This window comes from Leopardus geoffroyi, chromosome A3, assembly GCF_018350155.1.
Source record: "Leopardus geoffroyi isolate Oge1 chromosome A3, O.geoffroyi_Oge1_pat1.0, whole genome shotgun sequence".
In the NCBI taxonomy this organism is placed as follows: Eukaryota; Metazoa; Chordata; class Mammalia; order Carnivora; family Felidae; genus Leopardus; species Leopardus geoffroyi.
The window spans coordinates 34,598,598-34,618,353 of record NC_059336.1 but is presented as its reverse complement, the minus strand read 5'-3'; the positions used below and the strand labels follow the sequence as shown (position 1 = coordinate 34,618,353).

General features: G+C 38.6%; 1 protein-coding gene across 3 annotated transcripts in view; it reads right to left on the bottom strand.

Moving 5' to 3' along the window:
- Positions 1–19,756, bottom strand: part of PLCB1 (phospholipase C beta 1) — a 699,274-nt gene that overhangs the window by 228,298 nt on the left and 451,220 nt on the right. For all 3 annotated transcript variants that reach the window (XM_045445282.1, XM_045445284.1, XM_045445283.1), the window contains exon 4: positions 17,501–17,638. In XM_045445282.1, the coding sequence (XP_045301238.1) occupies positions 17,501–17,638 (138 nt within the window). The remainder of the gene's footprint in view (positions 1–17,500; positions 17,639–19,756) is intronic.

Here is a 19,756-nt window from a genome sequence, read left to right as displayed (position 1 = left end):
TTTTTCTACTGATATTATTTTTGTTCCCATGGGCACCAACTGCATCAAAAGTTGTGGCACATGGTACCTCCCACCACCAGAGATAGTCTGACGACCTCACTGTCAGTATGAAAAATCCTGACAAATGTCTCTGATTGGTCTACCTCTAGAACAGTCTAGTCAGGTAAGAACCTAGTAGTATCCATGAGGCCAAATCGTTGGAACTGGGGGAGAAGCAGTGAGCAGAGAATGGAAGAGAATAAGAACAATACATATATCCATTCATCGGAGTACTGTGGAAAAGCAGGTGCAAAAAAAGGATATGTGTCGTTTACACCTTGGATCTCATAGTTCTGCATCCCATTCTTTTTTTTTTTTTTAATGTTTATTTATTTTTGTGAGAGACAGAGACAGAACGCCAGTGGGTTAGGGGCAGAGAGAGAGGGAGACACAGAATCCGAAGCAGGCTCCAGGCTCTGAGCTGTCAGCACAGAGCCTGAAGCAGGGCTCGAACCTACAAGCTGCAAGATCATGACCTGAGCCGAAGTCAGACGCTCAACAGACTGAGCCATCCAGGTGCCCCTGTGTCTCATTCTTTTTATAAAATAGGCAATAAATCCACACTTTTGACTTGGGTTGACTTCATGAATGAATGAAATGTGTCAAGGAAAGAGAATGACATCCATGCTTTATAATTAATGCCTTTTAAAATTAATTTTTATGTCTTTTTCTTTGTTATGAGTATTCAATCACTATTCCTGGCTACAGCATTTGGGTAATTACTTCATATATTTCTTAATGTAACTTGAACGATGCTACAATAGGTTGTAAGAACTCAGAGTACTGTGTGCAACATTGAGCTCAGGAGGCTCCCCAGTTAGTAAAGTAGAGAAGCTTTAGTGTTAGGGCTTAGGGCATCTACATCGGTTTCATAGACATGCTTTAGTTTTGCTTTACGCTTTGGGCTTTATTCCGAAGAATTGTTTCCCAAGTATCTTTCTCCAGATAAGTGAAACACTGCTGTAGTACATGGGTACCCTGATGACCTAAGGAAGAGTTCACAGGATTGAAAGTGCAATGCTCAAGATGTAAATATGCAAGTATGCGCATTTTGAGAGGTAACAGGCATAGTATGTCCCTAGTCTTCTTCCAACACCTGTTTGACATTCCCCCACCCAGTGGTAAAAGCTTAATGTGGTGAAATCAAGTTAAAATGAATGTTAAGAGAGTTCTTCTAAGGGAAAAAGAATAAAGCCTCTCAAAAGAACAGCATCTGTGGCACAGTGTGAAAGAAAAGAGAAAGATACTTGGTTTGACGACGTTCTCCCAATGATAGGTTTTTCAGCTATACCATTGTGAATCTCAGGTGTATGTTGAGCCTCAGCTAAGGGACATTCTCCTCCCCCTCCAGCTAGTTTACTGAGTCATTACTCTTTTGTACAATAAAGAAAATGTTGACTGAGTGCCCTGATATGAAACCCCTAAAGCTTCCTTTCCATGGCTTTCATGTCTACCCACCACATTCTGGAAACGGTTCTTTCCAAAAGCCTCATGGCACTATGACGAAAACACTTGCTATTATTTCTTGTAAGCCTAGCAGTATTGACGTCAATCGTTACTTTGGTTTGAACCCGCTGGAGTGCTGTGTACTACAGACAGCAAGTGTGTGTAAGCAGGGTCTGTAATTATAATTGATACCATTGTTTATTTGTTAAAAAATAATTCCATTTGAGGAGATCAAGTGAAAAAAAATTTTAAAGAAAAAAACAATCCAGCTAATTTTTTTGGTAAGATGTATATCAAGCGGAATAAAAGGAACAATCATAATTTCTTGGGAGTAAAGTAGTGCTGCTTTCTCCATTAAGTGAAATCTCACAAAATTAAAACTGCATTCCTTGAAATTTGATTAGTAAGCTATACACAGGTACTTCCTCGTTAAGTTATAACATCCTATGGAATTTTGCTAAAATATAATTTTCTCATTTGGAAATCAATTTGTTTCAAATACTGTAATTATACCTCCCCATCTTTAATTTTTTTGTTTTTCTTGGGAGAGACAGAGACAGAGTGTGAGCTGGGGAGGGGCAGAGAGAGAGGGAGACACAGAATCCAAAGCAGGCTCCAGGCTCTGAGCTGTCAGCACAGAGTCTGAAGTGGGGCTCGAACCCACGAACCGTGAGATGATGACCTGAGCTGAAGTTGGCTGCTTAACTGACTGAGCCACCCAGGAGCCCCTATATCTTGCCCATCTTTATTTCAAATCTGTTATAAGCTGGATTTTTCCCCTTTAAATGCAGGGTATTTGGCTCTCGGTAAGGACTCTATCTGTCAGCCCTTCCTATACTGGGAAAACTACTCTTTGCTTGTGGTTCCAGTTGCCTGATCTTTGGTCATTTTCTTACTGCTTTGGAAGGGTGAATCTTGAATACAACTTGTGTTTGTCTACCAATTTAACATTAAAATGCTGTTATTAGTTTATGTAATCATTCTTACTGACTCTCTTATTATTGATGCTTCTGCTAGTTTATTTAAATATAAATTTTATTGGATTTCAGACCCCACTCTGCTACTCTCTAGCTGTGGGACCCACTGCTCAGTACCACCTAATATCTATTTTCTCCTTCTCTCCTCACTGAAACCTGACATTATTTAAGCCAGCAATATATAATAACTGAAAAATCTGTAACTCCAGCAGCAAGGGTGGCAATGTGACACAGGAAACCACATGTTAGCAGAAGTCTGGGAAAATGTGGTTTCTGCTGTAGAGGCTCATTTCTTTTTGCTGTTGGGAACACACATGCAATGGCTGGAGCCACAGAGGTGTCTTGTCTATGAGGAAATGGCCATGGGAATCACAGGGTCCAGAAAACCTACCTTTAGTCTTCTTGCTGCATGAGCAGAAAAAAATAAAAAAAAAAAACAAAAAAACAAAAAAACCCCAAACCAAACAAGACGGTAATAAATGAAAAATCCTTAATTTATCTAAGCTACCATTTGGTTTGCTTTTCTATTATTCAAGGTCAAATGTAACCCCTGCCTGATAGAATCATCTTGAACAAGTTTTTTTTTTTTTTGTTTTGTTTTGTTTTGTTTTTGTTTTTGTTTTTACCTGTCTAATATCCATTTGCCTTATAAAAAGGAGGAAATCATAGGTCTTATTTCACAGGCTCTTGTGACAATTAAGGGACATAATGTATATTAAATGTTTAGACCAGTGACAGCCCCAACACATGCCTAGTAAATGGTACTAATCTAAAAATTTATTATTTATTTGGGCACCTGGGTGGCTCAGTTGGTTAAACGTCCGACTTTGGCTCAGGTTATGATCTCATGGTTCGTAAGTTCGAGCCCTGCCTCGGGCTCTGTGCTGACAGCTCAGAGCCTGAGCCTGCTTCAGTATATGTGCTGCCGAAGCGAGTACAGCCTGAGCCTGCTTCAGACTCTGCACCTCCCTCTCTCTCTTTGCCTCTCCCCTGCTCATGCTCTGTCTCTCTCTCTCTCTCTCTCTCAAAAATAAACATTAAAAAAATAAAAAAAATTATTTATCAAATAAGCACATACATTGGTTAAAAAAAAAAAAAAAAGTGTCCAGAGGGGCTATAACAAAAAGCAATGATTGCTTGTGATACTCTTACCCTAGTTTTGTTTCTTGACAGCTATTTTCATTTCTATTCTTAAATTTCTGGGAGTTAATTCCACATTTCCAAATGATATATTTGTCCTGCTTTCTCTTGATTGACTGATTTTAGAATTTAACTATCAATATCCAACTCTGATTTGTTGTCCTGTCTCTCTTCTTCCTTCCTCCTGATAGAATTCTGTTACCACTATCCTTTCTCCTGGTCACCTCTACCACCTTAGCAACATGATTAAACCATTTCTTAATCCACCAGTTAAAGACAGCATCACGTGGCTTCTAAGAAGAGAACATTTACCTGCTAATACTTTTACCTTCAACTTCTGTTAGCTTAAATTTGCTTGTAAAATGATCAAAGTTGAAATGTTTTTATCTTGCTTACTGTTCATAATTGACTTCAGTTATTTCCATATAAATGATTCTAAAAGTCTAAAACCGATAAAATAAAAATTTACATGATTACAAAAATGCAAATATAATTTTCTGCAGGGTCACATATTAGACTCTGATTATCTTTCTTGTTATATTCCCATCACCATGAACTACATGGCTTTCAAAAGACAAGTCTCTTTAGCAAATGGTGCTGGGAAAATGAGACGGCAACATGCAGAAGAACGAAACTGCACCACTTTCTTACTCCATACACAAAAAATAAATTCAAAATGGATCAAAGGACTAAATGTGAGACAAGAAATCATCAAAATGCTAGAGGAGAACACAGGCAGAAACCTCTTTGACCTCGGCCACAGCAACTTCTTACTAGACACATCGCCAGAGGCAAGTGAAACAAAAGCAAAATGAACTACTCGGACCTCATCAAGATAAAAAGCTTCTGCACAGCGAAGGAAACAATCAATAAAACTAAAAGGTAGCCTATGGAATGGGAGAAAATATTTGCAAACAACATTTGGGATAAAGGGTTAGTATCCAAAATCTAAAAAGAACTTATCAAACTCAACACCCAAAAAACAATCCAGTTAAGAAATGGGCAGAAGACAGAGACACTTTTCCAAAGATGACATCCAGATGGCAAACAGACACATGAAAAGACACTCAACATCAGTCATCATCAGGGAAATACAGATCAAAAGGGAACAATCTCATTACCAACATAGCATACATCCTTTTTGGACTGCTCCTTCAGTTGTTGAAAATTCTGCATGCTTTTAGCAGCGCTTATATTTGTATAATACTTTTCTTATACATTTATCTCTCCTTTTACCTTAATTTTCTTTGGGGGAGAAGAAACTTAAGCTGTTTTCATTTATCTAACATTTTCCAGCTTCCTACTCATATTGCCTAAACCTAATCCATTCCTATGTGTGCTATTTAATCTTCAAGACAGTATCTGTTCTTAGCTCTTATGTATTTCTTTGTACTATGTCTTTCATATTTTCCTCTCTTCTGTTTTCTCCTTCTCTCTTGCACTCTTCAGATTGATTGCACCTGTATCTCTTATCTTTTCTCTCTCTTCCTGTGTGTGTGTTTTAGTAATCTCTACACATAACATGGGGTTCGAACACACGACCTCGAGGTCCAGAGTTCCATGCTCTTCCCACTAAGCCATCCGGAAGCCCCTTTTCTTTTCTCTCTGAAGGCTGTTGTTTTGTCTTTCATGTTTCCTTGTCTGTTTTCTGCCTTCACTGTGGTTTTTGCTTGGGTCCACACTCTGGGAGATTTCCTTCATTTCTTCTCATTACAGTTGTGTAGAACTTTGACTTTTATTCCATTATCTTATCTTTAGATTTCCAAAAAAAAATTTTTTTTAATTTTTGTTTCCTATTTTTCATAACATCTTGTTATCTTATGAATATAATATATTCAAAATTCTCTCTGAAGATGGTATCTATTTTAATTTTTTAATTTAATTATTTGTTTCTTGAATTACCCCTGTATCTTCTGTCATCATCTCTTATTTTGTTCTTCTTGGCCTCCTTCATCATTCAATAATGTAGGCTTTCTCAGTAGCGTGTGGACATTTTGTTGCTACTTCACATTATAGGGGGACAACAGAGGGGATAACTGGGAGCTCTGAGTATGTGAGATTTTCCAACTTGTAGACTTCTCCTTCAGGTGAGCACGTGGGTGCCAGCCACTATGGTGTGGTATCCACAAGAGTTTTACTCTGGATGCTTGACTCCAAAGCTGGATACAATGATGTTTTTCTTTCTTTCTTTCTTTCTTTCTTTCTTTCTTTCTTTCTTTCTTCTTTCTTATTTGTTAATGTTTATTTATTTTTGAGAAAGAGAGTGAGAGACAGAGCATGAGTGGGGGAGAGGCAGAAAGAGAGGGAGACACAGAATCTGAAACAGGCTTCAGGCTCTGAGCTGTCAGCACAGAGCCTGACGTGGGGCTCAAACTCCTGAACTGAGAGATCATAACCTGAGCTGAAACTGGATGCTCAACTGACTCAGGCACTCAGGCACCCTCTGATTTTTTTCTAATAATTTGTTCACTTCCACAAGAAAACAAGTTCTCAGCTTTTTGGTCTGGGAAGTAATTGGTTATCAATTATTCTCTATGCAGAGCAAGAGGAGGAGGTGGAGGGGCTGAGAGTTTTGTCCATATTCCTTTAATTCCTCAGCCTTCTTTCCACCCCTAAGTCTTGCTCCGTGGGCTCCGTGGGCTGGTAGTTCTCAAGTTTGGGGGCATGTCTCCACTGCTTCTGAGCGGGGGTCAGTGACCTCATTGGCTACAGTTCTCTATGGAACCTAGACCGTGCAGAATTCTCTCCACTCTGTTTCATAGACACTCTCCTCACAATCTTCCCTGCAGACTTACTGGAAAATGTCATCTTGTAGTGCCGTATCTCATTCTCTTCATTACTGCATACTTATGTTCCTTTACCATAATTTTCACAGTATCTCAGGAGAGGTAGCACGTCACACCTGTGCTTATTCTGTTGTTTTGGACTAAAAACCATTTTGTATTTTATGTTCAAAATTTTTTATTTTCCCTCCCTAATTAGCTCTCCAGCTCAATTAATGCAATTCCAGAGAACCTGACATCATCTTTTGTTCCCTCTTTCTCTCATGCCATGCATCCAATCCATTAGTGCATATATATAGCTTTACACTCAGAGTATATCCAGAACCCAGCCATTTCTCACCATTCTACCCCAAGCACTCTGTTCTCCTTGTTTCTGCTTCTGCACCCCTACTATGGCTTTTCAACAGAGCAGCCAGGGCAATCCTGTGAAAATATATTACACCAAATTAATCCCTCGCTCAAAATAATGCAATAGCTAACTGTGTCACTGGAAGTAAAGCCATATTCTTACAGTGGCCACCCACCACTATTTGGGTCACCTATCACCCCCTCCCCCAACCTCTCTGACTCATCTCTCGCTGCTCTCCTTCTTCCTCATCCCATGCCGAGTACACACCTGTCTCAGAGTCTGCTGTCCTCCATGAGAATTACTTGACCCACTCCATCATCTTCAATTTTCTTCAGAAGTCATCACCTCAGGGTGACCTTATCTGGCCAATTTATTTAAAACTGAAATATGCTCTCCCCCCTACTTCCGGCATTTTCTATTCCCCTTCCCTACTTTATTTGTCTCAGCATCTGGCACCGTCTTATTGTGTTTGTCGTCCACCTACCCCCACCTCTATGGAGACTTCATGAAGACAATCATTTTTGTCTATTTAGCTTATCCCTGGCACTCAATATCTTGCCTGGTACACAGTAGGCAATTAGGTATCAGTCGAATGAATGAATGAATGAATGACTATTATCATATAGCCATTAGGGAAATCATTGACAAAATATTAAAAAAATTATTCTCAGGGACGGCTTGTTCATTGAGAGCATTTAATGCATTAGCAACATAAAAATGACAGGTAATATTAAGGCAGTAGATGACACAGATCAACCTGCCACTCTTATAGGATGCCAGGTGTTTTCCCCCAGTAATTAAACAAGGAAGCCAAATTTTTTAGAGCTCTTCTCCCTTCCAAAAATATTATGGTTTTGTTTGTCTGTTTGTCTTAATCGCTGTGCCTGCTTCAAGGCAATCCACACAAATAGGCAATCGGGGCTTTACTCAGCTTCAAGGCTCAGAAGACAGAGGCATAGGAACAAGGGGGAAGCAGCTAACTTCTGTGTTATGGGGTGTTCGGAAGGAAAGGGGAGGCATTGCTGCCTAAGCAGTTTTCTGCCTTTCTTTTCTGGGGTAAAGTGGGTTTGTGCTAACAGCAGCTCATACTCTGAAATCACAAGCATTTCTGTGTCTTAGGGTATATATCTTCCCTTCAGTTTGGCATTCATTCCTTTACGTGGATCCTGTGAATGCTGCCAGGTTCAAAAGAAGCTCTTGCTTAAGGAATGCAGAAAAGACATTCAGAAGATGGAGGGCAGAGCACTTTCCTCCACAATCACAAAAATAGCAATTGCTGGTTCTTATCTAGGTGTAAGGAAGAGATTAATGTCCAAAGTGCCTGTTCCCCCCTCTTTTTATTATGAATGTCTCTCTGTTGACTTTTGAACTTTTAAACTTTTGTATAGTCATTCCACATGGGTGACTTTTTCAACAATTTGAAAGTTTAAGCTGTGCATCTTTTATACTCCTCTAAAACAAAAATGTAGCATGTGGACTGAGTCTCATTTGCCAACAAAAGACATCACGACTACAAAATCCCAAGACTAATAGTGCAGTATATTGACTTGGTAAGGCCTTGGCCCTTACTTAGAGTTGGGTAGGGGAATATCTGAAGATAACAACATAGGCTTTTGGCTAGCATGAAGAGGTCAAGAAGAACAATGAATGAAGATCTCATAAAACGCTTCAATCCAGAAGGCTAACTTTTTACATTTGTAAACGACTATCTTTTTGGCATATATATTCTACCCCCAAGGACGTCTTGCAAAATGTTCCATTATGTGTCAAAATACACTGCTAAAAACAATACATGATACCTCATTCTATTTTTCTTAATCATTTTTGTTTGAAGAAAATCAGACCTATACCCATTGCTCACTCAACATAAATTGGTCCCAAGTTCAAAAAGGAAATGGGATAAATGACACATTTTGTACAAAGTATATTAGTGTTTGAAAATTCTTTTCTCAATGTATATGTTCTAGAATAAAAAGAATATATATAAGAAACTCATGTCTCTTGAGGTCAGTTTTAAATACACTGTTAATTTGGAGGAAGGTCTAAGAGAATTCCCAGTTTTTGATGAATCGGGTTCTACATCAGAAACAGCTAGTGGTGGTGCTGGCAGGTCCCTTCACTGGATCTTCCTTCTCTTCTCTTTCCCAATTTCATTTTGTAGACTATAATTTCTTTTTCTTTTTAAAAAAAGGCCCCTTCTCTGTGGCTCCTTTTCTCATTCTCTTCACCTAAAAGGCCTCAACTATTTGGTCATTCAAAGCCATCAGGACTTGGCCATTCAAAGCCACTGTTGGGGGGTGGTGGTGATAGGGACAATGACTCTCTGAGTAGGAACAAAGCTGAATTTGGGAAAGATGAATAGGATAAAAGCCATTGTGGTTAGTGTCATCCCTTTCTCCTACTGAGAATGTTGGCAAACCATGGAGACGGATCCATGCTGGGAAGAAGAGGCCAGCAGCAACTAGCTAGTGAGTGGGTCTCAATTTCTTCAGCTCTAACAAATGAGAAGTTGAGAGTACAAGACGTTCAAAGTCTCCATGGCTTAATAATTTTCATGATCTATCAGTTTTTTTCAAGGGCTCAAATTCCCCTTCTTCCCTTTCTCTCTCTCCCTCTTTCCTTCTTTTTTCCCCAAACACTCACATATTGAAAACCTACTACACACTAAGCTAGATCTTGGGAACACAGAAGTGACTAAGCTGTTGTTTCTGACTTTAAGTAGCTCACAGATCCAAGGTAGGGTGTCAGACACACTGACAGATAATTACAGTGTGATACATGATGGAGAAAATATGCATGGGGTTCACCAAAGAGCAGAGAAGGAAACTCCATTATTCATGGAAATCATGAGATGGAGGGGGAGATGGATGAGCTGTATTTAAGCTGAATCCCCAAGGAGGCTCCAAAGTTCTCCTGGTGGACAAACTGGAGAAGGGAAGTCTAGCAAGACACACAATTCTGCAAGCACCAAACTTAAAATTATAAAGGTAGAAAGAATCACAAGTAGTTAGGAACTACTGGAGCAGAATTGTGCAAGGGTCCAAGAGGTGAGTTACCAGCACATGAGAGGAGGGGCTATGTTTGTTTTGTCACTAATCTATCCCCAGTGTCCACTGAAGTGCTTGCTACATGCTAGGCCTTCATTAAATATTTGTTCACTAAGTGAATGAATGAATGAATGAATGGATGAAATAATCAGGAAATTTATTTTTTTAGGTAACAGGCAATGCAAAAGATTTCAAGGAGTGCCTGGGTGGCTCAGTTGGCTAAGCAAATGACTGTTGATTTTGGCTCAGGTTATGATCTCACGGTTTGTGTGAGCCCTGCATCATGCACTGTGTTGATGGTGTAGAGCCTGCTTGGGATTCTCTCTCTCCCTCTCTCTCTGCCCCTCCCCAACACACTCTCTCTCCCTCCATCTCTCAAAACAAATAAATAAACTTAAAAAAAAAAGAAAAAGATTTCAGGCATGATCAAGTTTAGAGTTTTTTAAAAAGATCATTCTTATGCAGGTGGGCATGTATAGTTGGAGAGCAAATAGAGGGTTTAAGGAAAGTAGGTAGAAGGTGCCTACAGATGAGAAGGGTCAAGAATTTGAACAACATAGCAGGAGGAAGAGGGAGACAAGAAAGAGATGTGAGAGCTAGTTAGGAAATTTGGAGAGCCTGCAAGTTATTTGGATGGTAGGCAAGCATCTGGTGTGGATGAAGGTAGGAAAATTTCTAGGGAAACCCAGGTCATATCCTCAAAATGAGTGAACTAGATTCTCTATGACATTCATAGCTGCAGAGGTTCCCTGAAAAATCTAAAATAACAGCCATTCAAGGCTGATGTTCAGTTACAGAGCATATTTTTGGAAAGCTCATTATTCTGTAATTTCAAAATGCAATCATTTAACATACAGGCATCCTCGATTAAACATTTTTTTCATATGTGAATTAGTGTTTAAAATACCAATGGGCACAACCAGTTTGGTAAAGTGCCATTATCTATCAAAGCTGAACATATGAAGATCTGTGATCAGCAATGCCTATCTCACAGAAAGGCAAGTTTGTAACAACACTGTTTGTAATAGCCTTAAGCCGGAAACTGAATGTCAGTCAACTGTAGAATAGATTACGGTATACTATAATTATGGTATACTATTTAGGAAAGAGAATGAACTAAGCTATAACCATATGTAAAAATTATAGTAGGATTTCATATATCTAATTTGAATAATAGAAGTCAGACCAGAAAGAAGACATGTTTCCAGATTCCATTTAAAGATTTTAAAGATAGGTAAAACTCATCTGTAAAGTTGGAGGTCAAAATAGGGGTGTGTTAGTACAATAGACACAGGGGTGTTCATGATGCCATTTCTTGATCTGGGTGCTATTTACTTGGGCGTGTTCTCTTTTCAAAAATCTTTCAAGGGGCGCCTGGGTGGCTCAGTTGGTTAAGCAACTGACTGCAGCTCAGGTCATATTCTCATGGTTTGTGAGTTCGATCCCCACGTTGGGCTCTGTGCAGATAGCTCAGAGCCTGAAGCCTGCTTCAGAGTCTGTGCCTCCCTCTCTCTCTGACCCTCCTCCCCGCTCACACTCTGTCTCTCCCTCTCAAAAATAAATAAATATTTAAAAAATATTTTAAAAAATCTTTCAAGTTATACAGTTATAATTGGTGTTGTTTTCTGTGTGTGTATATTATATTTCAATCAAAATTAAAAAAAACAACGGGTGGCTCAGTCAGTTAAGCGTCTGACTCTTGACTTTGGCTCAGGTCATGATCTCACGGTTCATGGGTTCGAGCCTTGTGTCAGGCTCTGTGCTGACAATGCAGAGCCTGCTTGGTTCTATCTCTCTCTCTCTGCCTCTCCCTTGCCTATGGGCACACGCGCCCTCCCTCTCCCTCTCTCGAAATGAATAAACAAACTTAAAAAAAAGTTTAAAAAACAATTTGGCTGAGTTCCTGCTAATAGCATGGCTAACCAAGAAAAACAAACTTGTTTATTTTGTTTTTCCTATTTATAAATGCTTAAGAGAATTTAGTGTGTGCAGAATTAAGGATTGAAAGCAAAGGCATCTGCCAATCCTTGCGCAGAGAAATGAACACAGAATTTCCCCTGCACAGCTCTGCCATTAGCCATCTCATTCTTTTTTTTTTTTTTTAATGTTTATTTATTTTGAGAAAGAGAGAGACAGAGTGTGAGTGGGTGAGGTGTAGAGGGAGAGGGAGTCATAGAATCTGAAGCTAACTCCAGGCTCCAAGCTGTCAGCACAGAGCCCCACGCACGGCTCATACTCACAGACCATGAGATCATGACCTGAGCCAAAGTCGGACGCTCAACTGACTGAGCCACCCAGGCACCCCAGCCATCTCATTCTTATAACCCACTGAATCCTTACTGTTTGCACCCACTGCATCTTAGCACACTGGAGCAATGCCTGGGTTGGACTTTGCCAAACTAGGTAGTGGTTCAACAATATGTCCACTGAGGGGGCTTATCAGAGTGTCCAACTATTTAGGACTGAATATCAGAGCCTGGATCTCTAATCCTGTTTCTCAGGGTGATAGGTTATGTCACTGATGTATTGCATTGGACAAAGACTGGAGATAAGACTTGGGGAGGTAATGGAGGGTGTGAGCTTCCAGGGACACAGCCATGGAAAGGGACCAGAACCCAGAGGGAAGACGTGGTGTCTTTGCACACTGGGATTCCTCTTCACTAATCATGAATCAGATTTCATTCCTTGTTGAGTTTCTCTCAATGAAGAGTCATCTCCCAACAGTTACACACTGAATACCTGAGACCTGAAGGTAAACACTAGCATATGGGAATCCTGTGAACCCCAGCCATTGGCTTAGAGCAATTTGTTTTACTACCTTCAGAATGCTGTTTAGACCGTAGGACTGCAGGAGGTAATATACACAACTAGAAGTCTCTTCCTGTGTAGCCCTCACCTCAAAGAAAAACAGAAGGGCTAGAATTGGGCAGGTAGAAAACAATTATTTCGTCTTCAAGCTACTTGACCAATGGAAGAATTTTCATTGATCCGACAAATTGGTTAGTATGCTCAAAACATTATTTTGGGGGCTGATATAAACAATCTGTCTTTCACAGTTCATGTTAACCTTACCAGTTAGATCTTCAAAGAAATGCACTAAATGGTACTGAAAAAAGCTCGAGAGTTCAGATAATCTTTACTCCCAGATGCTGACATCTGTGTCCTTTGTCACTGAGAAAGTGAAGGCAATCAGAAAATGTCTTCAATTCTCTCCACAGCGTGTACTCTTTCCTAGCATTCTAACCAATATGCTCTACTTTTTCTTCTCTTATTGATTAAATGTCCTTGCTCCTGTCTAAGCCTAGCCACTCTATTTCTGAACTAGGACAGGGTTAGCACACTTTTTAAATAAAGAGCCAGATAGTAAATATTTAAGGCTTCGTGGTCTGTATGGTCTATGTCATAACTACTCAAATTTGTCTCGCAAAAGCAGCCATAGACAATATGTGAACAAATGGAGGTTGCAGTGTTCCAATAAAACTTTATATAAACAGGTGGTAGAACAGACATGCCCCCAGGGTACAGTTTAGTGAGATCTGCACTAGATCCTACTGCTTTCTACTCAAGGACTTGCTCCAGCAATTCTCCTTATCTCCTAAATTGGCACCTTGTTTTCTCTCTATGGGACCATTCCAATTAGCATATATGTACATTGTTACCTCTCCCATCTGAAAAATCATCTCTGGACCTCACTTCTCATTTCTCTGCTGTCTTTCACATCAAAACTTCTCAAAAGAGCTTTTGGCTTCTTTTTTTCTCTTTACCAATATTCCCCAGAGCCCACTCCAATAGGCTTTTGACTATACCACTCCACCAAAGTTACTCTAATCAAGGACATGAATGACCTCCATGTCACTAAATGCAATGGTCAATTCTTGGTCTTCATCTTGGGCAGCATTTGACCTTGTTGTTGATACCTTATTCTCCCTGAAACATTTTCTTCCCCTGGCTTCTGACAACACACACCACCTTATTGCCTCCTCACTGGCTACTCCTTCTCAGCTTCTTTTTCTGATTCTTTCTTAGCACAGTTTCTTCATGTTGGAGTATCAATGACTCAGGCTTTGGGCATCCTCTCTATCTATAGTCACTTCCTGGCTGATCTCATCCAGTCTCATTAAATATTATCTATAATTTGATGACTTCCAAATTGATGTATTAGATTTGGCACTTAACTCCAGGCTTGTATATCCAACTCAACATATCCACTTGGGTGTCTAATAATTATCTCAATCTGAACATAATCAAAACTGAACCCTTGCTATATACCCCCAAATGTATGCTCTACTTTAAAATTTCCCTATGACATAAGTGGTTATTTCCATCCTTCCTGTCTCTTGGGCCAAAACTCTAACGTCATCCTTGATTCTTCTTTTCTTACATGCAACATACAATTTATAAGCTTATGTTCTCAATTTTTCTCCATATATATATATATATATACATACATACAGACTTCCTATATATATATATATATATATATATATATATATACCCCTTCTCATCTTTTACACAGCTCCACTTTAGTCTAAGTCACTAACAACTCACTGCAAATATTTTAGTAGTTTCTTCACTGGTCTTCCCTGCTTCCATTATGGCCTTTCCCCATATGGTCCATTATTGACTAAAAGGTTAAGTCAGGTCATGTTCATCCTCTGCTCAAAACCCTCCAATGGCTTCCATCTTCCTCACAATAAAAGCCAAAGTCGTTCAGAAGCCCACACTATAACACAAAAAATGAACTTGTTTCCTTAGCTGGTTTCCTTTGCTGATACCTCCAACTCTGCCACAAGTCATGTAGCTGTGAGTGGAGAACTATTAGAAGTTAATGGTAGAAGAGTAAAAAGGATGGGTGGTGATATTCACTTCCACCCTGTGGTTCCAGGGAGTGGTCAGGGCATCCCAGGGAAGGTGGGGGGTGGGTACTGAAGTACAGGAGTTCCTGAGGATAACAAATGTGGATGTGGCCATTGGTCCTTATGGGAGTAGGAGATTCAGGGAGAAGTATTTGACCCAGAGGACAAACGTGAAACCACCTATCCCTGGCATTAAAGGGAAGTGCCCCTCCAGGGAGCAGGGAAAGCTGATCCTTAGAGTACAGAGTGGTTGGCAAATCAAACTCTCATGACTGAGTCATGCAGTTTGGTTGGCAAATCAAACTCTCATGACTGAGATATGCAGGAGACACCATGTTTTTAGTCCAACTGTGGAGAAAAAAAGAAAGACAGTGTTCACCCCACTTTTTTAAAAGAGTCACTTGTCTTAAAGAATAAATAAAAAGTTCAAATTCAGGTAATTTATGTAAGAAAGAAAGCATGCAAATCTGGAATAATATATTTAGGAAAGTTCAAGTCCTACTTCTAATTATTTTTTTAAATTGATCCAAGAGATTTCTCAGAAATCTATGATATTGCTGTAACTGAGCAACTTCCTTCAAATTTTTTTGCCTTCTCTGTGCACCCCATAAAGAAATAGCTTCCTTCTCCCACCCTCATACCCTCTCCTCCTACTTTATTCTTCTACACAGATCTCCATCTGACCTACAATATGTTTATTTCATAACTGTGATTTATCTGTTTATTTCTCCCAGAATGTTGGCTCTGAGCATTCTAGAATGCTGTATCCATAACACTGGAATTGTGGTTGGCACAGAGAAGGCAACTGACAAATATGTGTTGAATGAATGGATGAGCCAGAATCTCTTTGTAAATAATTTCTTCTGGAGATATTTGAGTTTCAAAGAAGCTCCGGTTTCTGTCAGACATTCTACATAATGAGAGAGGCTGTCTCCTTTGGTGTTGACACTACACAAAGCATCATGTACATTGGCCCCAGAGATTAAATAAAAGGTGTGATGTTATGAGACAATTCTGACAATTAGAAGGGGGGAAAGTAAATTTTCAGAGTAAAATGGTGTTTGCAAATCTTAACATTCCAGTGAGCAATTTCAGTGGGGGAAAAAATACCCTAAAGGGAAGGCAAGGGAGGCAAAACATTCTGTAGCCTCATTAATTATACCAGGAACATCAAGTTGCTGCTGGAAAAAATGTCTACAGATGCAGTCCTGATGGAGAATATTACAGCGTTCAGAAATCAAAATCCCTAAAGAAAATTAGTGGGAAGGAATGCACAGAGAGAAGGAAATTGAATATGTTTTAAACCTAACTGCACAAAGGTTTAATACAGTATAAGATATGTAGATTGACTTGTAATATAAAATCTATATTCATTCTTAGTAAAAGCCTCCCTGAAAGTCACTGCCATTTTTTGAATGTTTTTGAGAGTTCATGAATCTCGTGAATTGGTTATTTTTTAAAGTGAATATAGTTGCATTTAAGGAACGATATTTCGAAAATATTTTGCAGGTAATTAATATTTAATTATCTGTATTCATTCATCCAACCATCCAACCAACCATCCGTCTACATTCTGAGAAATGAAGTATATACAACTCACAGATTACCAGCAGTATACCAGAATAAGAACTCATGGTAGGCAAATTAATGCTGTCATGCAGTGTTTCACAGAACCGAAGTCTCTCCAAATGTCTAAGTTATACTACAGAAGCAAATGGGTGACTTGGTTCTTAAAGAGAGAAAATAGATTTAGTCTGTAACATGGTTTTGGAGAGTAGTTTCTAAAAACCTCAGACTGTTAAAAGTGGTTGGCACTTCATTCATTCCACTATAAGAAATGAAGTCGATGTTTTTGTAAATGTTGGAAATAAGCCTCTACCATAATCACTAAAGAATAGAGGTCAGGCCATTACTTCTGGTGTAGTTCAGGGAACTGTCAGACCACTGAGGGTTAAAAATTTATAAATCACAATGATGACTGGCTTGACAGAACCTCATAGTTGTGGTCCTTGACATGAGAAGTTCTGTAAGAGCACAGATATGACATACAAACTTAAAAGTATTTTTTGACTCATAATCTTAAGTCTTGAAGGAAATGTATGAAGGGTAAGGATCATCACTAGTATCCTATAAACTATAAACATGAAAAAAGAAAGTTCTTTCAATATTTTCATTTTAGTGCTCTTTTCATGGCAACTGGACTATTCGAGAGAAAGCATCGAAGTTGAGTCCAGGGTTCCCAGAAGTTCACAGCTTCCTGTTTGATAGAGCTTGCTTATATTATAGTTGTTTCTGTATGTATCTGAAAGGCCTGCTATGTTAGTGAATTAGCAATTCCTTAATGGAGAGGTCCTTTCTAATTTACCATTCTAGTGCATAACTGAATAATTGCTATTTATTGATATTATTTGAAATTTTTATTTTAAAATCGTTTCCTTCCTTAATTGAGCAGCTACCATGTGCATGGTGGTGAGCTAGGTGCTACTCAGCATAAAAGAGGTTAAAAAGGTGCTAAGGATGGTTGGAAAAGAGATGGGGCTGGAAGTGACATGGGATGAGGCTAAGAGAGAATGAGTTGGGATAAGGTGTTTAGGTAAAATAAAAAGTTGTTTCACCTATATTTTCTTCTGCAAAGAAATTATATCAAATGCCTCATTCCTAATGAAAAATCTCCATAATTCTTAGTAGATGCCATTATTTGGAAGTGTTTGAATTACATCTCCACTTGGCAGCTGAATTATTTTTAGATGTAATTTTAACACATGTTAAATATGACAAAAACCCAGTCTTTTGCAGGCATCAGTACAATATCATAAGGGTTCAGAGTGAGGTGACAAGCATCAGAAGTTTCTATCCACCATACCTTGGCCACTTCCTCTTGGAAAGCCACGAGATTCAAATGGGAGATGTTAACTAAGTCAGGCCCGTACACCACCGTTATCATGCGATGCTCCAAGCGTCCGATGTTCCCCACATCCAAAAGTTCACGTAATTTGGGGTCCTGGATAATAAACGTTGAAAAAAGTTAGTCTGTAGCTAGAGATTCCAACATGGTAGCATAGTTCCGAAAGTGTTACACCTACAATGTCTTCAAAACAAAACTGCCTTTTATTAGTACTAGAAAATGGTATGCTTGAAGTCCCTAAGCCCATGATGGACTAGAGAGGTGAAGTAACTTGCCAAAAGTTTGTGGAAAGAGAATTTCTGACTCAAGACTTATGGTGTTCATGTCATTATATGAAGAGAAATGAATCAGAGAAAGACAAACACTGTATGATATCACTCACATGCATAATCTAAAAAAAGCAGAATTCATAGAAACAGAGAATAGAGTGGTAGCTACCAGGGGCAAGGGTATGTGGAAAATGGAGAGATTTTGTTTAAAGAGTACAAACTTCCAGATTCAAGATGTAGATGTTTTAAGGACCTAATGTACAGCATGGTGATTATAGGTAATAATATTGCTGGAAAGATGCTAATAGAGTAGATCTCAAGTGTTCTCACCAGAAAAAAAGAATGGTAATTATGTGATATGATGGAGGTGTTTGCTAACTTTATGGTGACAATCATATTGCAATATATACTTGTACCAAATCATCATGTTGTACATCTTAAGCTTACACAATGTTACCTGGTAATTATATCTCAATAAACCTGAAAAAAGAAAAAGACTTATGGTCCTTGGTCAATGGCTCTTTCTCATACATCATTTAGTAGCAGCATATTTTTATGTGCCATAATTCTCCCTTAATTTCCTCCAATCATCCCATGACTCAAATATTGAAATACAAAATCTCATATCTCTCTTCAGTTGATGACACATTAAGACGAAGAAGATGATTCTTATGGAATCAAAACATGATAATGCTGTCTTGAGTTGAGGCAGAAACATGGCTGAGAATCACAGTTGTGGACCCTCTCCAACACTGAGTTCATTGTAAAGAAATAGGCTGTTAGCAAGATGGTGGCACCGGCCATGAATATGTTCATTTCAATTCTATCCTCAGAATGTACTGGGATTTGGACATAGAGAACTTTTGCTGTCTTTTCAGAGCAAGTTTGATTCTCTGGGACACCGTAAGTGTGGATCCCTTGGCAATCTAGTCATGATGGGAAATGGAGGTTTCTAAAACCTCCTGAATTCAGAGTAAGACCTAAAATAAAACTCATTCATCTTGGCTGAATTTATTTTCCTCTCATATGAAATGAGAGATCCATGCAGAAAATTAATCAAACCAATCACTTAGCAAATCTGCAGCCAGCTTCAAAGCAAGGAATAAAATTGTATTCTTATTCATTTAGCAAAATGCTGGACCAACAAGGCCTGGTTATTCTGACCTCCTTTCTAAGGTTTTAATTTATAGCATCCTTACAAAGAAAAAATGGACTTAAAAAAAAAGAAAGAAAATAAAATCTTTCCAGCTAAATAATTTGATTTGGTGCCATTAATTATGTTTTAAAAGGTATTAAACGTTTCTCCTCTGTTTGGCTGTGTAAAAAGGAACATTTTCAGGTAAGTTATGAAGAGAGAAAAATCCATTTCAAAGATGTGCCTAATATAATTAAAACCTCAACTCCACTAACAAGTTGAGAACTTATCAAGTACATCAGGCCTCCGAGAAAGATCAAATGCTATTACAAGAACATCAGTTTGCATGGCCTAGAAAAGGAGAAAACTAGAGTAAGGATTTTATTAAGTAAACAATAGCAAAAAAAGAAATTTTTAGCATTCTGGCATTAATGAAAGATTGAAGGAAAATGGTCAGGAAGAATGGACTTTTTTGTGAAGGCTAATATAGAATGATTCTAGCTATTCTGTGAAATGAATTACATCATGATTTTTGAAAATTTTTATTTATTTTTTTTAATTCAAGTGTAATTAACATACAGTGTTATATTAGTTTTGGATGTACAATATAATGAAGAAACAATTCTGTACATTTCTCAGTGCTCATCACGATAAATGTATTTTTTGTCTTATTCACTTTTTTCACCCATACCTTGACTACCTCCCCTCTGGCTACCACCAGTTCATTCTCTGACTTAAGAGTCTGTTTTGTTTGTTTGTCACTTTTTTTGCTCTGTTCATTTGCATCATAGTTTTTGAAAACTGCTTAGG